Source organism: Triturus cristatus, chromosome 4_2, assembly GCF_964204655.1.
Source record: "Triturus cristatus chromosome 4_2, aTriCri1.1, whole genome shotgun sequence".
Lineage (NCBI taxonomy): Eukaryota > Metazoa > Chordata > Amphibia > Caudata > Salamandridae > Triturus > Triturus cristatus.
Window position 1 is genome coordinate 492,105,570 of NC_140586.1, and position 20,764 is coordinate 492,126,333.

Consider the following 20,764-nt stretch of genomic DNA (forward strand, 5'->3'; position numbering starts at 1 on the left):
ACCAAGGTGATTCCTCTGATATTCAGAGGCAACGCATTCAAAATTCTTGGCGCAGCTTCCGAGAATGCTCTGTCGTATGTTCTCTTTATACGGAAAATTGCTGGTTTCAGTAGGGAATCAGCGGCCCCCCTCGAAAATCTAAGGCCGCCAGAAATCGTAATTTTCTCGGTAAGGTAAAGGGAGTAGAGCTTTGTGTATAATACACGCCATATTTAGCTGAATTCTTGCCTCATACTGTAGCCATTTGAGAGCTTTCAGATGTGGAGTGATGTGGTCAAATTTACGAGTCTCGCTGCAGCATTTAGGCAGGCTTTTAGTGGAGCTGTTGAAATCTTAGGAAGCCCTGCTAGAGTTGTGCATCCGTACTCAATCCTAGAGATAACCAAAGCTTGGACAGCCATTTTCAGGTCAGCAGTGTCAATGAACGGTTTCAATTTTCTGAGATAGCTCAGATGGAATCAGGCATTTTTTGCCATAGTGTTGATGTGAGCTTGCATGTTTAAATCCTTATCCAGAGTGATTCCTAGTGACTTGGTAGAATCAACTAGAATCGGAGGACCGTTTAGCGCTGTGGTCAATTTGGTCCATTCCTTGATCATCGTGGAGGATTTAGAGGGGGAGTTGATTTTAAGATGATTGCCTGAAATTTAGATTGTCCTGTTGACACTCCCTCGAGCATCAGTACTCATTTAGCAGGGCAATTAGCCCGGCTGCAATTGTGCAACCTTGTTTCGCAAAAATCCGTCCAAAGAGTCAAGTAAAAGAAAAGCAAAAGTTCTTCAATGCATCGACCAGGAGATGTCGTCGAAATGCAGTGAACTTTCTTGTGAAACAACAGGTAAGCAAAATGAAAAAAGCTCACCATGCCCTCCTCTGGAACACAAAAGTAATCTATGCGGAATCAGGGCTCCACATGCACTCATTCCAATCTCGCAACAACCAAAACCAATTCCGGCAGTACATTAACTCTTAAAGCAACAAACCTATTGCCTGGGGAATGATGCTCTCTTGGGAAAATGGTAGCTTAGTAACAATGGGGTAACCCAGTATCCCTCAGAACCTGGGCGATAGTATAATAAAGTAGCAATGGTTCTGTCGGGTGAAAAAAACCTCTTTTAACAATTGCCCAAGTCATACATTATTCATAGTATACAATCAATCATAAGCAACACACAAACAAAGACATGTGGGGTATTCTGAGATTTTTATATAAATTGTGTCATTCATATATCTATATACCCAGAAACATTTTGAAAGGCCGTCAAAGTACAAAGTGAAATACAGTTTGTGACAAGGTGACAAGTGGTGCTCAGTGATATAGTGCGTGATATGCACAGAGTAATTATGAAGAAATTTGAAGAATTCGGGGGGTCAGAAGGCAAATATTTATAGTAGATCTACGAACTGAGTCAATTAGTTTTACGCAGACTCTCGCAACTGATCCAGGGGATAGTGTCGACGTTTCAACCCAGATTCTGCACTACTATGTGGTCAGTGCGGGTCTTCATCAGGACGGGGACTGGGCAACTCAAAATGAAGTTCTGTGAGAGTGTAGGTATCTTGCACAGTAACCTCCCTCTTAGAGGTGTCTAGAATTCTCAGGACATCTGATGCAGTTCTCAAGTTAGTGTCATTAGCGCGATGTGTTTCAGACATTCGGTCAATTACTTCTGTTTAACATCTCGTTAAGAGTCAGCGGATGAAAGGTTGATCGCGGGCAGCAGGCGTGAGTCCTGGCTCGTCTATACGCATCGGAGCCATCGTCATGAAACAATGGCAGTGCCAATCCCATGCCCAAATGGTTCAGCAGTACCCTCTTCTCATGCTGAAGCAGCCTATGATCCGATAATGTTACATCCATGTGCAGTATCTTTATCTCAAGCTCTTGGACAGGATCCAGTTCAACTAGGAAGTGACCGGCTGAGTGCAGTGCAAAATGAGGCCAGAGGGATTCAGTTTCATCAATGTTGCACTATGAACAAAATTCCATCTAACATCAAGTCTACGGTATTTACAGGACCATCAGATATGGTGGAAATTGGTCTGGCCAACAGGAACACACAGTTGTCATCCGAGTCCAGTGGTAATATACAAAAGGGAAAGATAGTGAACAATAAGTATCCAGTTCCCACCACTAAATTAATACTCACTCCACTGTATATCTCCAGGGGCCCTCATAATATACTGAATCATAGTAATATCCTGAAACTGATGATCTCTATTCCATAGCTAAAGGATTTAACTTCGAATGATTTAGTCTTGGTTGGATTTAGACAAGACCACATTAATCCCGCTAAAGAGGCCACTTTGACATCTTGGCACTGTGACGAGATCGTCCTTAAATTTTTTTTAAAAAACATCTGACCGTTTGAGAAGTGGGGCATCGATATACAGAAAAGCAATGAAAATCTATATCCATCGCTACTAATCCCGAGGTTATCGACCAGCAGTTCTGCTCCAACAGAAAACACCACAACCATAAGACCAGGGGGCCACTTCAGGGTATTAAAGGAAGCCACAGGGCCACTATCTAATACTGAACTGCCATCTGGGATTAAAGTAACTAGCCACAGCGCGGGTTCTCGAATTTGCGAGGAGTTAAAGAAAAAATCAGAGTTTTGTGAAGACTGGAGTTGGCTTCCGAAAATACTTAAAAAAGGGAAGACTGGATTGCATGAATGATGCCTGAAAAATTCACCTAACAAAATAAAACCTTTTGACATTTGCTCATGGAATTCCAATGGCCTTAAAACACTAATAGAGGACCAAGATGCGCTGACTTTTTTAAAAGACTTTGATGTTTCAGGAAACATGGAATACAAATAAGGAACCCCTCATTGGCTACTATGAGTATTCAGTCCTTGCATCCCGCACATCTGTCTTTGGTCGCGCAAGTGGTGGCTTATCAACTTACATTTCATTGGCCCTGGATGTCAAACACTATGAAATTGATTTCGATTTAGCGTGGCTTTTGTGCATTATATTGGACTTCAATCAACCAATAATTTTTATCTACGTCTACATAAGCCCAAAAAAACTCTGTCAAGACATCCCAACTTAAGGTTCTCTGGGAAGTAGTTAAAATTTAGCTCTATGAATATCCAGTCACGGCACAATTAATCTCAGGAGACTTTAATACGAACTTGCTTGCCAAAAACTGCGCTAATAAACCAAGCAGAGCTCTGTCACAGATGTGCCTTTCACATCTCAATAAATTCAATCTTATGGTGCTGCAGGAAGATGCTCAGAATCCCAATAAGATCGTACCTACATTAAAAAAATCAGCCCAACCTTCCATTATTGATTATTCCATTATTTCAATGGAATTGACATCCTCCTTTGATAGTTATCAAGTAATTTCTAGGCTGGAAAGTGACCATAATCTGCAAATAATCTCCCTTATTTTAATTGTCGCCCACTTGCAAGAAGCAAGATCTTTGGAAACCGGGTCATCGGCTTTCAACCTGAAAAGGCTACAGTGGCCCTCGAAAAGGCTACAGTGGCCCTAATATCTTGTCTCTCTTGGAATACGCCTAGCCTGACCCTACGATTCGTAAAGTTTGTCCTCATTGCAGAAACAAAACCTACTCTCAGTGCGCGACACTTAATTTCTGTTGCATGCCTAAAATATTGACGACCGGTTTTACAGGATAACGCTTTTAGTTTAAAAAATAATAAATAAATAAAAAAATAAAAATTCTGGCCATAAACCTAATATCAAATCAATTTTTTCCTTGGTGAGGGCCTGTTCTGAAAAGGACAAAATATATTTTTAATCTATTGCTTAGATTGCAGTTCAATGTTAGACGCCGCATGACCGCACTTTTACTATTGCAGCTAAATGTAGATCTAGTCCAAGTGCTTCTCAATTACTGCTGCTAGTTGGTAGCTCCCCTAGGGCAAAGCCTATCCATATAAATTATGAATATTATTCCCATGGGAACTTCAATACATCTGCTTGCATTTTCCCGGATCCCCATGTTTCCATGGGGCGAGATAGAGTCATTCGGTTTTCTCATTCTGCAGTAAAATGTACACCTGCTGCATCAACATTGCATAACTCTTAGATAAACTTTATATCCTGGAGTATAGCGGGTCTGGGAAGAAAACTCCATAAGTGGGGAAGTGTGGTTGACGAATTTTCAATCACTTCTTTGCCGGAAACCTGGGCAATATAGATTTTGCATATAAATAGGTTTAAGTTAATTTTCACCTAAGCACTTGTTTCTCCAGTGGGCAGAGCCAAAGGTAATTTGTCTATTTCTGTTTCCATCTATTTATTGGATCTGTGGTTAAGGGTAGGCTCACTTCTCATCACTATCAGGTGATCATTCTTAGTGTAACCAAAGATTTTTCTCTCTTGATTGTTAATTTTTATAATAATCTTCACCAAACAGACAGAGTTAATGTAATCCACCTTGTCAGAGTATGCTTTATTCGAATTTCATTCATAAAAGCCAAAACACAATACAATAAACAAACACAAATGCATACAATTTAAAACAAGATTAAATTTCATTGATGACATCAATTACAAAGCACACTTCATGGAAGAAACAATTATTAACTGAAATGTTTAATCCTGTATGCATGTACTGTTCTACCTATATTAATAAGAATAAAATAATTAAAAACCATGGTTTAAAATAGTTCTAAAATGGCTAATAAGACACGAGAATAAAACATGACAGAGAATAGTCAGTAACTAGCAGTCTCTGTAGTAGTTGGGAGAGTAGTTAAGTACCTAGCAATCTCCTTCTAATTGACCACGCCCAACCTAAATACTTTGCAGTGGCTATTAAAACCCATGTCAAAGTGCTGGTGCGTATGATACGCAGGGCCACAGTGCTGCTAACTGTCCCAAGATTTTTGCACATTGGGGATAACCAAATGCGCCTTGGTGCCGCATAGCGATTACAGGAAAATAAAAAATGGCCGATGGTTTCTTTAGTAATACCACAAACAGGGCAGGTGTCACAGGATCCACCATTCCACTTAGCTGTCAGAGATTTAAGTGGGAGTGCACCTGCTCGGAGTTGGAAGAGGAGCTTCCTATCTCCAGGCCTGGTAATAGTGTCCCAGTACGATTCTAAACAGGGATACATTTTTGCCTCTAAAAATTCACCAGACATTGAACCAGCGCTAGAGCTTCTCCAATGTCGAGAGGCAACCATCTCCCAATAAGCACTTTTTAGAATATTTTTGGAGGGAAAGATTGCTCTCATTGGATCTTCCCAAAGTTGGGACATACCAAGCTCAATAAGGGATGTCTTTAATAATTTCAACCATCCAATTTTGTGGTAAACATCGGAGCTCATAATATCTAAAAAATCCTTGGCATAATGTTTCAGTACAGGGGTAGTCCACAACCTGTGCCAATAAATTATTGGTCGTAACTTAACTAAATCTGTGACTGCACTTATACCCAAATCATATCTTAGGGGCAATAACGGGGTGCTATTATTAATGAGTTGGAGACTTTGGGGCTAGAGTATGTTGTAGAAAGGTATATTATATGAGCTGGGGTATTCAACGCACATTTATGCCACTTCACTCATGATTCACATGGTGAGGCATTAAAACACTGTCTTTTTAAAGAGCTACTTTGTCTTTGGGAGAGGTGTGGTGCAGCGGGCGGAGCAGGTGACTCCGGAGCGTGGGCTCCTGGTTCAATCCCCATCACCAGGTTAGCTCAGTATCATGTGGCTCTGTGCAATAGCTCATGTACCCAGCGCCTTAAAACCTTAAGGGGTGATATGTTCACGCTTTACAAATATGGATTATTATTTATTATTGTTGCAAATGAAATCGGTTCCATTTGCCTGGAGTTTAAGCATATTTTTACAAGCATATGTACAGAGACAGTATAGACTTTATTTTTGTAAAACAAAGTGTATATATTTCTTTGATCAATTTTAAAACACGTATATGACACCAATCAGTGATCACATTTCCCTTAGTCTAGCTTTCACCATTAATCACAAATGGTCCAGTCTCATGTCCACAGATTATGTGAAGGATATTGATGTGGTTGGATCACACAGGGCGGCCATTAAGTGGTGCAGGGTTAATCTTGAGTGACTACTGACCAGCTTGATTCAGGAGAAAAACAGAGGTTTTGAGATATGTTTAAATGATAAAGTAACTGACTCCTGTATCATCACTGCATTTATTGACATCTCAAAACATTCAAAGGATAAACTGACAAGCTCCTGGGCAGGGATGAATTCCCACCTCAGAGATAGTAACTGTACTAGGGTGCACAGAGCATTGAAGAAGGTCCTAATAACCCCAATAGAGATGAATGTGCGATTTTCCCACCGAGATGGTAATATAGAACTATCCTAAAAGAAAGAAGGAAGGTTATCAAAAAGGAAGCCTGGGAAGCACTTGTGAAGGAGAGCCACTTAAATTATAGTGGGCCTTTTGGGAATTTGGCAACAGAGTCTTCTTCAAGGGTGTGGGTGCTCCTAACTCAGAGGAGGACTTGTCCTTATGATTGGGTAACCTATTTTAGTAATATTTATAGCTTCCCAACCAACGGCATGGGTTTTTCCGCTAGTAATGGTGATGAAACACCTAATATCACATCAAGGGCTCAAGTTTTAATCAGAAATTTCTCTACAAAAGGTGATCACAGCAATCGCCAAGAGCAGAGGGAAAGGCCTCATGCCTCTGGCTCCAATAGGATCCCAGTGGACCTTTTTTGGTCCAATTCTAATTTATGGGGCCCACTCCTTACAAATGTTCTTAGAGTGGTCTGCAGGTGTAGAAAGCTGCATACCTCATCAAAGTCTTTAACTGTACCAATGTAGAAAAAAGCGATCGCAGAGACCTTAATTCTTATCATCCAATTTCCTTGTTAGATTTGCTCATCGAGGTGACCGGCAGAATAATCTTGGCCAGATTACAGTCATGGGCGGAGGAAAGACACTTACTTTCAAACATGCAATATGAGGTCTGTAAAGGGGTTGGCACCATTGAGCAATGCTATAACTTGCAGCTAATAATTTGAAATTACACTAAGGTAAGTAAAAGCCACCTTTATTTGAACTTCAAGGATATCTCAAATGCATTGTTAACCATTCTAAGTTATGGTACTTGATAGGAGATGGGTTCATAAAGCTATTGTTACCCTGATTAGAGAAATGTATATGGGCACCATAGCAAAGTTAGATACAGCAGGGATGGAGCATGTTCTGCTGAGTTTTGTCATTATGAGTGGGGTTAGCCAGGGGTGTGCCTCCACTCCGCTCTTATTCATGCTCCATACCAATAACTCTGGAGGGGCACTGATTGAATGGTGCAGGGAGATGCCACAGATTGGTCAACACCCTCTCCCAGCCGTTCTCCATGCTGACGATGCTGTTCTTATGGCCCATATGCCAACTATCCTCCAGTTGCTCTTAGATGCATTTGTGGCCATCAGGCTGGAACTGAACCTTTAATTTACTCAAAGGGAAACTTTCACTGTGACATTTGGATTCAGACGCCCTAAGCACAGATCGTTTAAGCTAAATGGGGACTGTATAGTTGAAACCAGTTCATTCTTGTATTTAGGTGTCTTATCTAATGTTAAGGGATCATGGAAAAAACTGCCTAAAGCTTTCAACCACCGAAGCAAAGAGTGTTATTTATTCTCCGAAGTGCATTTCGATGGTAACATATGGGGTGGATGTCTGGGGCTGCATAGATATCAAACTCTTCAAAACCGTAGAAATTAGTTGCCTGGAAAGATGGTTGGCAGTCCTGTCCTCTAGTGCCACATCTATATCCCACACAGAACTTGGCCTAACCCACCTTTCTAATTTAATTTGGATTGACCAACTTCTCCTGTGGCATAGACTATAGGCACTGGAGGAAACCTCATTTAATGGACACATTCTGAAAGACTGTCCGGCCTTAAACCATGTTTTGACATCCCTTGGCTCAAATACATAGGACACAATGTCATAGGATGAATTTTGCGCAATTTTTTACTGACCTTGATTATTTCTTGGACATGAGTTGAGGGATCTTCAAGACGTTATGTATTGCACTATTCGTGGATGAGAGAGTAGTGTCCAAGTGCATTTAGTGACATTGATAGGAGATGGGTTGCAGCAATATCGCAAGGTTGTGACAAATAACCAGCACAGATTTCTTTTAACCAGAGTTAAACTGAATGTGGTGCAGTGATTGTTCATGCTCCCAAGACAGAATGATTGGGCCAGATTGTTGATTCCTTGCTCAAACAGAGTAGATTGCATTTTTTTTTAATTGTACATGTTTTGTCCAGGTGAGAAGGACATATATGAAGCCTTTTTTAATGAAATGTAGTCGGAGATATTGCAGAGGGACCATGTTGGTTTTGCTGCAATTGGACATGTTTTAGCTCTGTATAGCGGTCCTGTATTTTCTTCTCCTAGCTTTGAAAACTCAAGTTTGGGAGATTTCATGATAAAGAATTTAGTTATGTATTTGTCCTTTATATAATGTACTTTTTTATGTTTAGATGTTAAGCTATTTTACAGGACATGATCAACTTATTAATGCATGTTGGATTTATTATTGCTATTAATGGATGTTCCTATGTGGCTGTATTTGCTGTCTTTTTTGTCCTTTATGGTTTTTAACTAAAAACCAAAGAAAGTTATTTTTAACATTGAATAGTGTTGGGAGTTCATTATAATTTGCACTTTTTTTTGTTTGGCTGCAGTGCATATATTTTAACGACCTGTGTAAAGTAAATTTCATATCTAAATGCTTCCTGGTTTGGGAGAACGCCCATTGATGTTGGCCAGCACTTCCAACAAGTCTGCAATGTACAGATTGAATAAGAGGGGTGCTAGCACAAATCCCTGCTTCGGGCCGTTTGGAGTAGACATGTTTCTGGAGAGGTGGGCCCCATCATATAACATTACTTTTATCCACGTATTGGTGTATAATTATTCAGCCACTCTCAAGAGGCTTGACAGGAGACCCCAGAATTGCAGTTGGGACCAGAGTTTTGTTCTGGGGACCCGGTGAAAGGTGACTGTAAAGTCAACAAAGCAGGTAAACAGGAGGGAATGAGCCTGGATTGACCTTATCTCTAAAAAGGAGATGACCATCAAATTTAGGGGAGCCTCAGTTTTGTGGGCTAAAACCTGATATGTTACAAGTGATTATCCTTCTCTGTAAGCCCAGCTGTTAAGGTCTTTTAATTGGAGACTGGCAAAATATTTTGCCTCATTGACAATTAGTGCAATGAGGCGGTAACTACTTGGTTGTGATTTGTTACTGCCTTTATATGTAGCGAGGTGCCAGGTCTCCGTGGGTGTCTCAGTGGTAAATATGTGATTGTGCAGCAAGAGTAGTGTATCTGACCAGTACTCTGCGTTTATTTTTAATAGAGACTGTGGAAGCCAATCAAGACCAGGGGCACAATCTATGTGAGAGTGATTTGTTCACTTTATTCACACTACTAGTTTACATTTGTTTTCAATGGAACAGCTTTTCTCTTTGCTTATCTTCCAAACCCGGTTCCATATTCTTCATATCTGATTTATTTTGCTGCTGATATACTCTTTCTCCTTTCACATAAACTTGGTCTGGATCACCAAATTCTTTATATATGTATGCGTTTTGTTGTTTGATGGCTATGTTACAAAGCAAGCCTCATGCATTTTTACTGTATATTGACTTTATTTACAGGCCAATCTATCAAAAGGGAGCCAAGTTCACATTTACTGAAAATTCTTTACCTTCTGGAATTCTCTCCTTCAGCAGTTTTAAAGCTCAACCACAGCTCACAGTGAGATGGCGGCCTCTCGCTCATTTACAACTGGTCTGTCAGTTTGCATATAGCTCATGTTCAAATAAAGGAACAACTGTACATTGTTGACACGAGGGAGGGTAGAAAACTGAAGTGGTCGGAAGAGGAGCAGACAAGACAGGACCCCAATGTGTGCTCTATGGTGAAATCCACCCTTTCCTATTTTTCTACTCTACCTACCTCTTCCATTCAATGTCTTCTTATCACCTGGAACTTTCCTGCATCGTATAAATCATCTTTTATTCTTACTTTGCTCAAACAATCTTATCAAAAATGCTTTAATGCACTGTTTTCTCACAACTGTCCTCTTTACTTCATTCTAATTATCTCATCTTCCTGTATAATGTGGTTTCCATCCAGATTATTACTGTCATGACCTGCAGCCTGCACTCACCCTTGTATGTTAGATGGGCACAGAGATGTGCTCCTCTGAACATCCTAGGCATTTGAGTCTTCTGTTGCAGAGAAGGTCAGCAGTGCGTGCACAGTGTGGCTGTTGCATGTGCAAGGGTTGGAGGGGGCAACATTCTCACTATGTGAAACACACAAGAGACTACATATCCCATAGTGTCACAGGACTCTCACAAGACTGAACATCTTGTATTCGTAGAGTATACATGCCTTGCGTTTCAGAGCTATTCATGGTAGGACTGCTAGGCGGTCAAGATACCTAACTGCTGTAGTTGCATCCCTGATGCCAGGAGATTGTAACTCACCATGCTTTCATCTGTCGTTATCAATAAACTCTTGTTACAGATAAGTATTCAGAGATAGCATTAGAGAGCATGGATTTAGACTTTGATTTGCTTACAAGACCTCGAGTCATCCTTCCCAAGCATTAGGAATTCTATTGAGCCTATGATTTCACAAGAGGAAGCAATAAAAACCCTCTGATTGTACAGACTTGGTTTAGATGATGGAGAGGTAAACGTATATCATTAGGAGGAGTGGTCTACAAATCACTGAAGTTAGATAGTTACACTCAAATGTGTACTACAGTTCAAGTATTTCATTGCATCTTTCGTAAAAGTTTCATTTATATAACATCTCTATGATGTCACACATTTTCAAACAGAGATTGTTTACAAGGCATATTAAAAGTCATGTTATGGATAATGAATTGGAATGCAAATGATACAATACCAACACAGTCAGTTCTTGCTAAAGGTGTCAAAGCTTATGCAGTGCACATCAAGGCCTGCCATAAGAACAGACAGAGTGAAGACATCTACTGGCTCTGTTTCTCCCCTTCTTGCTCCATACTCCTCTCAACAGGTCTACTGCTGAGCAGCATAAATATCCTTTACATGGTTGTCAGTGGATTCAAGTGTAGAGATTATTATTGCTACTGTTGGATCCAGATTACCAGGTTAGTGCAAGGCTGTCAATTCCACTGACACTGCTCTATTATCTGCCTCTAATTTTCTTCCACTAGCTTGTCATAACAAACTGTCTTTAATCCTTACACTTTTATACCTTCTTACACTCAGGCATGTGAAACACTAGAGTGCCCAATTTTTCTGAACTATTTTTCTGTACTAATAATCTCTGGCAATGTACTTGGACGACTTCATTCTTTCTTATCCGATTGGTCATTTTGGTAATTTGGAATGCATACTATCCTGTTGATTGTGGTGTTTCCCAAGGATATTTTTGGTACCCCTCCTTTTATCACTCAATTTTATTTTCACATTGTTTCTTGCATCCACTTTTCATCTTGAATTTCACTTCTACGGGATTACACTGAGATGTTTTTCTTTTTTTGCTTCCCTTCATGCTTGTATCTTTTCCTGTCTTTCCATAATTGAGTCATGGATATGGTCCTAGTACTTCCTTTACCCTTAACCTAAAAAACGGATATTATTTTCCTTTCTGCTTCTTCACTTACCCTAATTCCACCATCATACTTTTCCCTAACAACTTACTGGCACATGCATCAAAGCTTTTTGTGATCGCAAACAGTGCGATTGGCAAAAATCAGCTGTTTGCGATCGCAAAATTAGCTTTTGCGATGCATCAAGGGTCAAGGCCCTCGCAATTTAAGAATTCGCAATTAATTGCGAGTTCTCAAATTGCAAATGCATTTAAGGAATCGCATTTTGCGATTCCTTAAATGCGATGCAAGAACCACTTTGAAGTAGCGATTTCGCTAATACGGGGCTCAAATTACCATGAAGTTGAACTTCATGGTAATTTGCGAAAACTTTGAAAAATGCACTAAAGTGCATTTTTCAAAGTTGTAGGTTACACACACTCACACATGTCCTTGGGATATGTGTGTGCGCAACATTTGTGCACAGATCAATTTCAGGGGTGCAAAAGGTGTCCTTTTGACACCCTTGCACCCTTGAAATTGCATGAGCAATTTGCGAGTACCAATTGGTAATCACAAATTGCGCTTGCAATTTCCCATTCATTCCTATGGGCCTGTAGGTGAATTGGAAGCTTTTCCTTATTTGCGACTCGCTATTTGCGAGTCGCAAATAAGGAATATGTAGGAATCGCTAATATTATAGCGATTCCTACATGCATAGGATTGTGCGAGTCCTTAATTGCGAATCCTTAATATTCGCAATTAAGGACTCGCAAAATCCTAACTTGGTGCACGTGCCTGTTAGCTTTCTTTCTCTTTCTCTGCCAAAAATCTGGGTCTCTTGATATTTCACATCAAATTTATTTTGCTGTTTCTACACAACTTTTTCACTTGTGCAATGTACGTAAAATCCCATTCTTTCTTTTCTTTTCTTTTTTTTCCTATGAGGATGTCGTATAGATTTTTTGGGACCATATATTAGGCAAAGAAAACTAAATATCTTTTCTTTTCTTCTAAAGAAACTGCTGTAGTGGATCAAGAAATAGAAGGGCTGGTGAAAATAAGTAGGTTATTGTGTCAGATTCGTTCTACAGCAGCTACTTTAGCTACATATACAAGATGCTTGTCGGCCTGTGTCCAGGCCCAGCCTAAGATCTAAACAAATGGATCCTATCCCAACATTTTAGGAAGAGGACATCTATATGCTCAGTAGCATACTCGTCACTTTAGGGTGGACGTTTCCTCTAAAATTAAAAGAGAGCTATGTCTCAAACCCCAATGAGCACTAGTTCACACTAATAAAGGGGTGTGCAATTGTCTTTAAAAATATTTTTCAGATGTCTTTCATGATGCTACTGATCATTTTTCTTTGCAAAACCTTTAAAGGGGCACAAAGGTCCAGGTTTTAAGGTGAAAATCTACATCCTGAAATCTTTTGGAAACATTGTAGTATTCATGAGAATTATTCCAATTTCAAAATGGTTTCTCGCAAACTTTGAAAAGTTATCTTATACTCCTCTGCCAGCTGTCAGAATTCTTCAGGTTCATCATAGAAAGAAAGTTGGGCCTGCTTATATGTCCAGAGATGAAGCTCCACTGCTGCCCACCTTTTACTCTTAATCAAAAACTCCTGACTCTAAGAGACCTGGTCTGCCTTCTTCTTTTCATACAGTCTGATATTTTTCTTATAGTTTTTCCATTTCCACTTCACTAAACAGTCATCAAGATTTAGGGAATTGCTTACTTTAGGCAGGGTTTTGAGTATGAACAATGGTGAAAACTGGAAAGGAAGAGTCATCTTCCATGCCAAACTGAAGTCAGACTCAAGCAGGTTGGCCGGGGCTACCGATCTTCTAGGGACTTTGGGAGTCTGTACCCCTAAGGAATCCTGCCTATGCATAAACTGCCTAAAATTGCTAGAACTTCTATTCTTGAATGAAGTCTTGGCTTGTTCTCTACATGATGGGAAACTATTGATATATTTGAGGACATTCTAGAATCACAAAGAGCAGGATGCCTATAGGGCCCTGGAAGAATTTGCATAAACCTCCAATAAGGTCTTGTCCGTCTACAGCCTCAGAATCTGTGGGTTTCCTCCTGGAGATATTTGGCCCATACATTTCTTAGTGGGATGAGAATTCCTATTAGATATTTACATTAGGAATCAGTACTTTCTAGAGCAACTAGGAATGCAATATTAAAAAAAAAAAAAAATCCTCCCAGAACACAAAGTTAAATCACAGAGCTGGGACTTCGATCAACTATGCAGAGACTTTCTGCGATCAAAGATATGTGGAGGAAGGGTGAGATCAAGACCTTCCGGGAACTTCAAACTGAATACGAGCTGGCAGACGCGGAAAGGTTCCGCTATATGCAGGTTCATCATTCGCTCCAGTCCGCGTTACCTAACAAGGAAGTCCCACCGGAGGCCTCCCCGCTAGAGGACAGGGTTCTGGATGGTCTCCTCCCAGAGAGAACGATTTCTCTAATATACAAAAAGTTGATCAATCATATGGCGGATCCTCTCCAGTCACTGAGAGAAAAGTGGGTGCAGGATGGGATAGAAATGGATGATGAGCACTGGCAATCAGCAATATTCTCTCCCAAAGTAGTGGCGATTCCAGCGAGATTAATGCTAGTTCAATTGAAAATCCTTCACAGAATATATATATCGGGGCCCGATTGGTAAGCATGGGGTGGGCTTACACGGGAGAATGCAGGAGACAATGTGGACTTATCGGCACCTATATGCACACTATCTGGGAATGTACATATATTAGCTCATATTGGCTTTACATACACAACATAGTCAGTAAGGTATTACACATCACTCTCCGACCGGAGGCACGGAGATGCCTTCTAAATATATGAGAGCCTACAGATTTGAATACCTCGCAGACTCAGTGGGCCACTCTAGGATTTATGTTAGCTAAACGTAACATTGCTCAGCTATGGGGAGCAGCATGCCCTCCCACCCTAGAGGACTGGGAAAGAAATCTTGAATGGTGCATGTTTAGAGAAAAAACGGTGTATCTGGCAAGGGGATGTCCCAAAAATTGGTTGCGAGTCTGGGGCCAGTGGAATGACTATAGAGGGGAGATTTGTGTACCACCCTGTAATGATGATCAGGAGGACCCTGACTCTCCGTAACTTTCCTTGATATTGGAATGAATGCTTGACCCTTCGAATATGTGAAATGTGCTAGCTGACTCGCCCGATCTTCTGTAATGTATGATTTGCCAATGTTTGTTCATAAAAAGAATTATTAAAAAAAAAACTATGCAGAGACTGACTCAAACAATCAAACTTTATGGGTCACTAAAACAGCCTAGCCTCATTCATTAGCCTTGTCTACCATAGTGAAAACATGTACAGAAAATGGACTACTGGCAAAACATACTGCATTTACCTTAAAAAGAGGTATTTTATAATTTGTCTTTGCTGAAGACAGATCAAAAAGTGTCATCCGTGCTGCAGAAGAATACCAATAACGTTTAGTAATGTTAACGAAACAAACAAACACCAGAGGCATGGTATTAGAGTGCATTTCTATCTTTAAGAAAGAAAAGGGTTATGTGAGACTTTCTATCTCTAGTCTCAGGATTCACTTTTTAGGTGGAAACTGTGGCATGTAAGGCTGACAGGCAGTGGGGCATGCTGTCATGCTGTTTATATATTTTTCCGAATACTGGTTATTGAGTGTTTTATTTCAGATCATACATTACCTGATCCATGCTGGTGGAAACATCTAGAACTAAACAGACCACCCTGTCTTTTATCTGCAGCAGTGAGAATGTTGGAGCCGGGGGAGAGTCCATGCCGTTAGACAGAGAAATGCTGCTGAAATCAGAAGATCTCATCATCACATCCCAAGTGCTCTGCAACCTGCACATTCGGTTTTGCAGATTCGGAGACTCGGAATTATGGGTGCTTGCATTACAAAAGCCAACTACCTACAAAGGGCAACAAGGAGAGAGAAAAACATACTGTACTGTGAATGGTATTTGTCATTTTGCTTTTTGCTCAACCACAATATAAACAGGAAAATCCATTTTTTGTTTGTTTTTTAGCATTACTAAAAATGAATCAATCAATTAAATGTTTGAAAATGATAGATGGTCAATAATTGTTACACATGTAGTAAATATTATGTTTGAAGAATCCTTTTCTTTAATGATATCTAGATTATACAGTTTTGACAACTTTTAGAGTGGAGCGTATAGAGATTTTCTGATCTTTTGAGTGACACCTATCATACATAAAATATGTCCTTTAGAACAGTGAATTAATGGCTCAGCTGCTGACCTGGAAGCTCGAAGACGTTTCCAAACACCTACTCAACAGTTGATCTAAAATCATATGATTATGGAAGAATTACTATACTGCACCGTTCGTTGGAATTCTGCAAACCTGTAAGGTGAACATCTAAAAACAACTCTGAAATCTTCTGTCCGAAACACGCTCTGTCTATTCCTGAAACCTGGTCCACCTCTGTAATTGTCCCTGTTTTTACAAAAGCTAACTGCTCTGAACCTATGTGCCATCAGCCCATTTCCTTGATTCGTTCGACAGTCAAGATCTTAGGCTGGATCGTCCTGAATAGGCTAATGGACTGGACTATCGATCAAAACATTTTATCTTAAATGTAATACTGCTTTCGACCCGGGTTAGGAACTGTTGATCAGTGTTTTAATCTTTACCTCATCATCTGTAGATATACAATCACAAACAAAAGGATCCTTACATCTGGCCTTTGGTCCATTGGACCTTTGTAGTGTGTTTGGCACTAGTCCAAAGGAAGGGGGAGTAGGTCCACAACAAGATTGATGTATCTAAGGAAGAGGGGACTGATCATTTCCCTAAACATATGCCTGGCTGCAATCAAGCTCCTCTCAGGGCCAGAAAGATTCTACCATATCGGATTTGCTTCAGAATACTGCACTGTGGGAGAATTTGCAGCAAGGCAAACAGGATGTGCTGCAAAAGTTGGAAGGGTTGTCACTGACAACTTTTTTCTCACTGGTTAGCGTCTGTCTAGGAGTCCCTGCATCCCACTTGCAAGCAAATTCTACAAAACTGGCACTTCACCCATAGCTCATGAGAACACTCTCTGGACCTTTGAAATAACAGAAGAGGACTGGACCTGCTTTTTGAGACTTGCTTGGATACAGGAAGTACTGGACCTGCTCCCAATTGTACCCAAAACCTAGATGTGCACTACAAAGGTCAACTTGGCTGACCTTCTTTGGGGCTTCAGGGACACAACAAGCTGCAAGAGGACTTTTTCCTGAAGTGCCCAGCAGACCAATGACAAGTGAAACTGTACTGGACCCTGCCGCAGTGAGTGCTTGGACCTAAGTGCTGTCCCCAAGGTCTTGGGAGTCTTGGAAGTGACTGCTCCAGAAACTCTGAAATGTTGAGACTTCCTAGACCTCTGTAGTGAGAGTTGGATGTTGCAGCTAAGGGTCCCAATTTTGCAGCAACATTTACAGATACAGCTTCAGGCGTGTACTGCTGGAAGAGTTTGCACACCATAATAAAACGAAGTCTGAAGGTGGAAATCTTGACCAGGCGAAGGCGAGAAAAGTATTCACTTGAGGCAAGGATTTCAGCAAAAGTCTCCCACTCTGAGCTTTTCTCACCAAAACCAACTACTTCAGGATTCAGCGACTAGTCAGCTCTGTGTAAACATCTACAGATACATACTGCAACCTTGTCCCGCTGGAGAATTTCGACATCTATGTCAGAGACTTAGTCAGAAGGTAAAATGTTTGCATAGGATGAACCTACATAGTATATCTAATAAATGGTCAATTGTGGGTAACCTGAAATCATGTCTAAGCCCCGGTCAACTGCAAACAGTGACTACTGATTGGCACTTTACTTTCTTTTTGTGATTTTTGCCTTAAATCAGTAGAAATTCATATCTCTGGTTTCCTTCATTAGATTGTAGTTGTTTTGGTGAAATTGTACTGATTACATTTGTATTTATGTTGTTGAATGAATAACAAATATGAATGGTGTAATCCGTATTAATTGTTGTAGTTTACAATTTTCCAAATATTATGATATCAGTTCTTCTTTTTCTAAATTACAAGTATTCAAACATGCCACATGATTAAAAGATTTCAGTACTAATAGTTTTACAAAATAAATACTCACTGAAGACAAAGCTTGCATGTACATTATAGATCCTGTTGCATTTTGATTTTTATCAGGCAGGAACTTGCATCCCTTATTATAAATCCCCATGTGGGGGTCAGAACTGCATGTCCGAAATGAGCAAAAATTATCCTCACATTTATGAAATACTGATGAGCCTGTGATGTCTGCTGCACATCTACAATAAGGATGTTATAAATAATGCAAAAGGGGGGAAACAAAAAGGGAAGGTTGCATTAAATATGTGGAGTGCCAAGAAACATATTTCACATTACCAACTGCATTTATTTAAATTAAATTAAATAAATTAAATAGTGCATCCTCTGTTTCACTGCAAACGCCCCTTTCACTTGGAATTATTAATTAAATCCAAAGTTGGATCTTTTGAATTGGTCCCCCTGCTCAGATTAAAGGGTGAGAGGGCAACAGAAACAGAAGTGAATATCAACATCAACAAGGTGAAGCATAACCTTTGCTGCTTTAGAAATGCGTAGACCACTCAGGCTTGCTTCTGAGTTTGTGAAAAAGGTCACTTTAATACAGAGCCAAGATAAAGCTCACATTTTGCATGCTCAGGAGTTCCTGCTTCAGCTTATTTCTTGGTACAGAACTCCTGTATCTATGTCCCAGCCACCCAAACCTTAGCCCTAACTGACAATCAATTGGGACAATAATACCAAAGACAACCTTCCTCACTCACATATCATACCCTACTAGATGTACATTTCCTGGAAAAACTATCCTGTTATGACCTCTCTCTCTCTCTCTCTCTCTCTCTCTCTCTCGCTCTTTCTCCCCCTCTCTCTCTCTCTTGCTCTCTCTCTCTTGATTGAACAAAATTGTTTGATTGAAAGCCTCCAGCTCTCCCTTCGCCATAAATATGCCCATACCCTTGTTCATGAAGAACCTCACAAATACACAAATGTAATTTGGAGATCAATGTCCAATACAAGTAATTCCAGAATCACAATTGTATCCTCCAACCCGTTATGGCAGGTATCTTGGGATGGCCATCCTTGCCTCTAACATTTTTCAATTCAATACCCACACACTTCAGCACCTTGAGACCCTCAAGGGTGAGTAGCACGCTTTATAAACCCCTGAATACTTGATTGCCTCCCTTCTGGCTAACTGCACAGCAACATCAGTATTTCACCTACAGAAGCATTGCTGTAAGGCAGACTGGTACCTTCATGTCAAGGCTATTTATTTATTTATTGATTTATTTGGCAAATGAAATCCAATGTGTTTCTATCTTTGCAATTTAAGACTAAGACAGCAAACACAGGAATAAAACACTTGAAACATAATTTAGCTCCAGGTGACCTATCTCTCATTATGCTAAGAGAAAACATGACTGTGTTAAAAATATTATGGAGAACTTTACGCAATATCCTTTTCCTGTCCCAGTGTTAAGCATTCCAGAATCCAAAACCTGGCACATTTTCATTCTTATGTTTCAGAAAGCCAGCCACCCTAGGACGAGACAGAAGGGAACATGTACCATCCACGGGACCTGACTCCCACAATAATTCAAGCCCCTTCTTAATGCTCCTGGTAGTTAATAATGGCTCCTCCTGTACCTGGGCACCATCTGGTGGTGCTATCTGACCAGTATTTATCTGGCCTGGCTGATACTTAAATACTAAGTTAGAAAAAAGGTTTAAAAAAACATTAATACTTGCTATTTGTTTTTTTTTAAAATAACTGAAGGCAAAAAATGCAAGATAAAAGCATATGAAAGGTATTTTAGAGCTGTCTAAACTATTCAAAATTGATTTGCATAGTCAATAGATGGTGAAATGCATTGTAAAAAAGAATACCAATGAAACCTATTATTTAAGCATCACTCTGAGATGGGTGGAAATCGTAGTCCCCACCTTCACAGTTCCTGGACCCTACATCCATACCTGGTGGTTTAGCAGTCCTAATACAGCCCCGCAGTAGTACACCAGTTTGGGCCTGCTTCACCCCTCTGTTTTGAAGACTGCCTGAAAATGCTTCCTGCTTATGACCTCATATATTACATCAGTCATGACATGGTCAGTGACATCAATGATGACATCTCAAATTACATCTCTGATGACATCATCCAGTGAGTGTTAGGGGTTGTAAGTGTATGGCAGTGTGAGTGGCTGTGTAAATGGCTGTATGGCTTAGTAAGTGTCTGTGTTAGTAGCTGTATGGAAAAGTGTATAGGTGTGCAAGTGACTGCATTGGGTGAGTAAGTGGGTGTGTGGCTCCTTTTATGGGTGAATGACTTGGTTTGTTAGTGACTGTATTGGTGAGTAAGTGGGTTGTGGAAATTTAGTTTGCAACTGAACATTATCTGCGCCATCTTGCCTCTCCCCAGCGCCACGCACCGAAAACGCACGGCAGCCATTTTAGGCACCCCACTCTCTCTCCCCGCTCATCGCCGATCACCAGCGCGCCCCTCAGGCGCTGCGAACATCCCCCGCGCGCTGGCCACCCCCGCTCTCTCATACATGGGCCATAAAACCTCTCCTTCTGCGCGACCCTGCCATGGAATCGCACCCCGTGCCTGACCAACACCTCCTTTCATCCCATACATGGTCATACATCCTCTTTGATAACCCCCTTCCTCCGCGCCCGATTGTCCGAACCGATCCCAGGCCATCACCTAGCCCTGCGGATGCAGTTTCTTGCCCCTACTATAAGGGAAACACCCCACATCAGAGGGATTACAGTGAATCAAGGCCCCCACCCCCAGAGACCCGACCAGCCGCACACACCCCCCCCGGGAATTGGCGGAACGTCCCGCAGTGTGATAGCCATCTCCTACTGTGTGTGGGGTGGAGACTTCTACTGTAGCTATGTGTGGGAACGGATCTGAGCTGGGGATTCTGAGGATGTTCTTTTATGCATCAAAACGATCCCAAGAATGTGCCATGTGTTGTAAACCGGTAATAAAACAATAAACCTGTGTATAAGAGGCCAGGCCTCAGAGATGCAGTTAGAGCACCTCGTGACGA

The 20,764-nt window shown here is 40.7% G+C and overlaps 1 protein-coding gene across 2 annotated transcripts in view; it reads right to left on the reverse strand.

Moving 5' to 3' along the window:
• LOC146834593 (calcium-activated chloride channel regulator 1-like) overlaps nucleotides 1-20,764 on the reverse strand; it is a 332,515-nt gene that overhangs the window by 200,320 nt on the left and 111,431 nt on the right. For both annotated transcript variants that reach the window (XM_085602046.1, XM_085602047.1), the window contains exons 5-6: nucleotides 17,772-17,949; nucleotides 15,335-15,562 (exon numbers count right to left, since the gene is read on the reverse strand). In XM_085602046.1, the coding sequence (XP_085458172.1) occupies nucleotides 15,335-15,562; nucleotides 17,772-17,949 (406 nt within the window). The remainder of the gene's footprint in view (nucleotides 1-15,334; nucleotides 15,563-17,771; nucleotides 17,950-20,764) is intronic.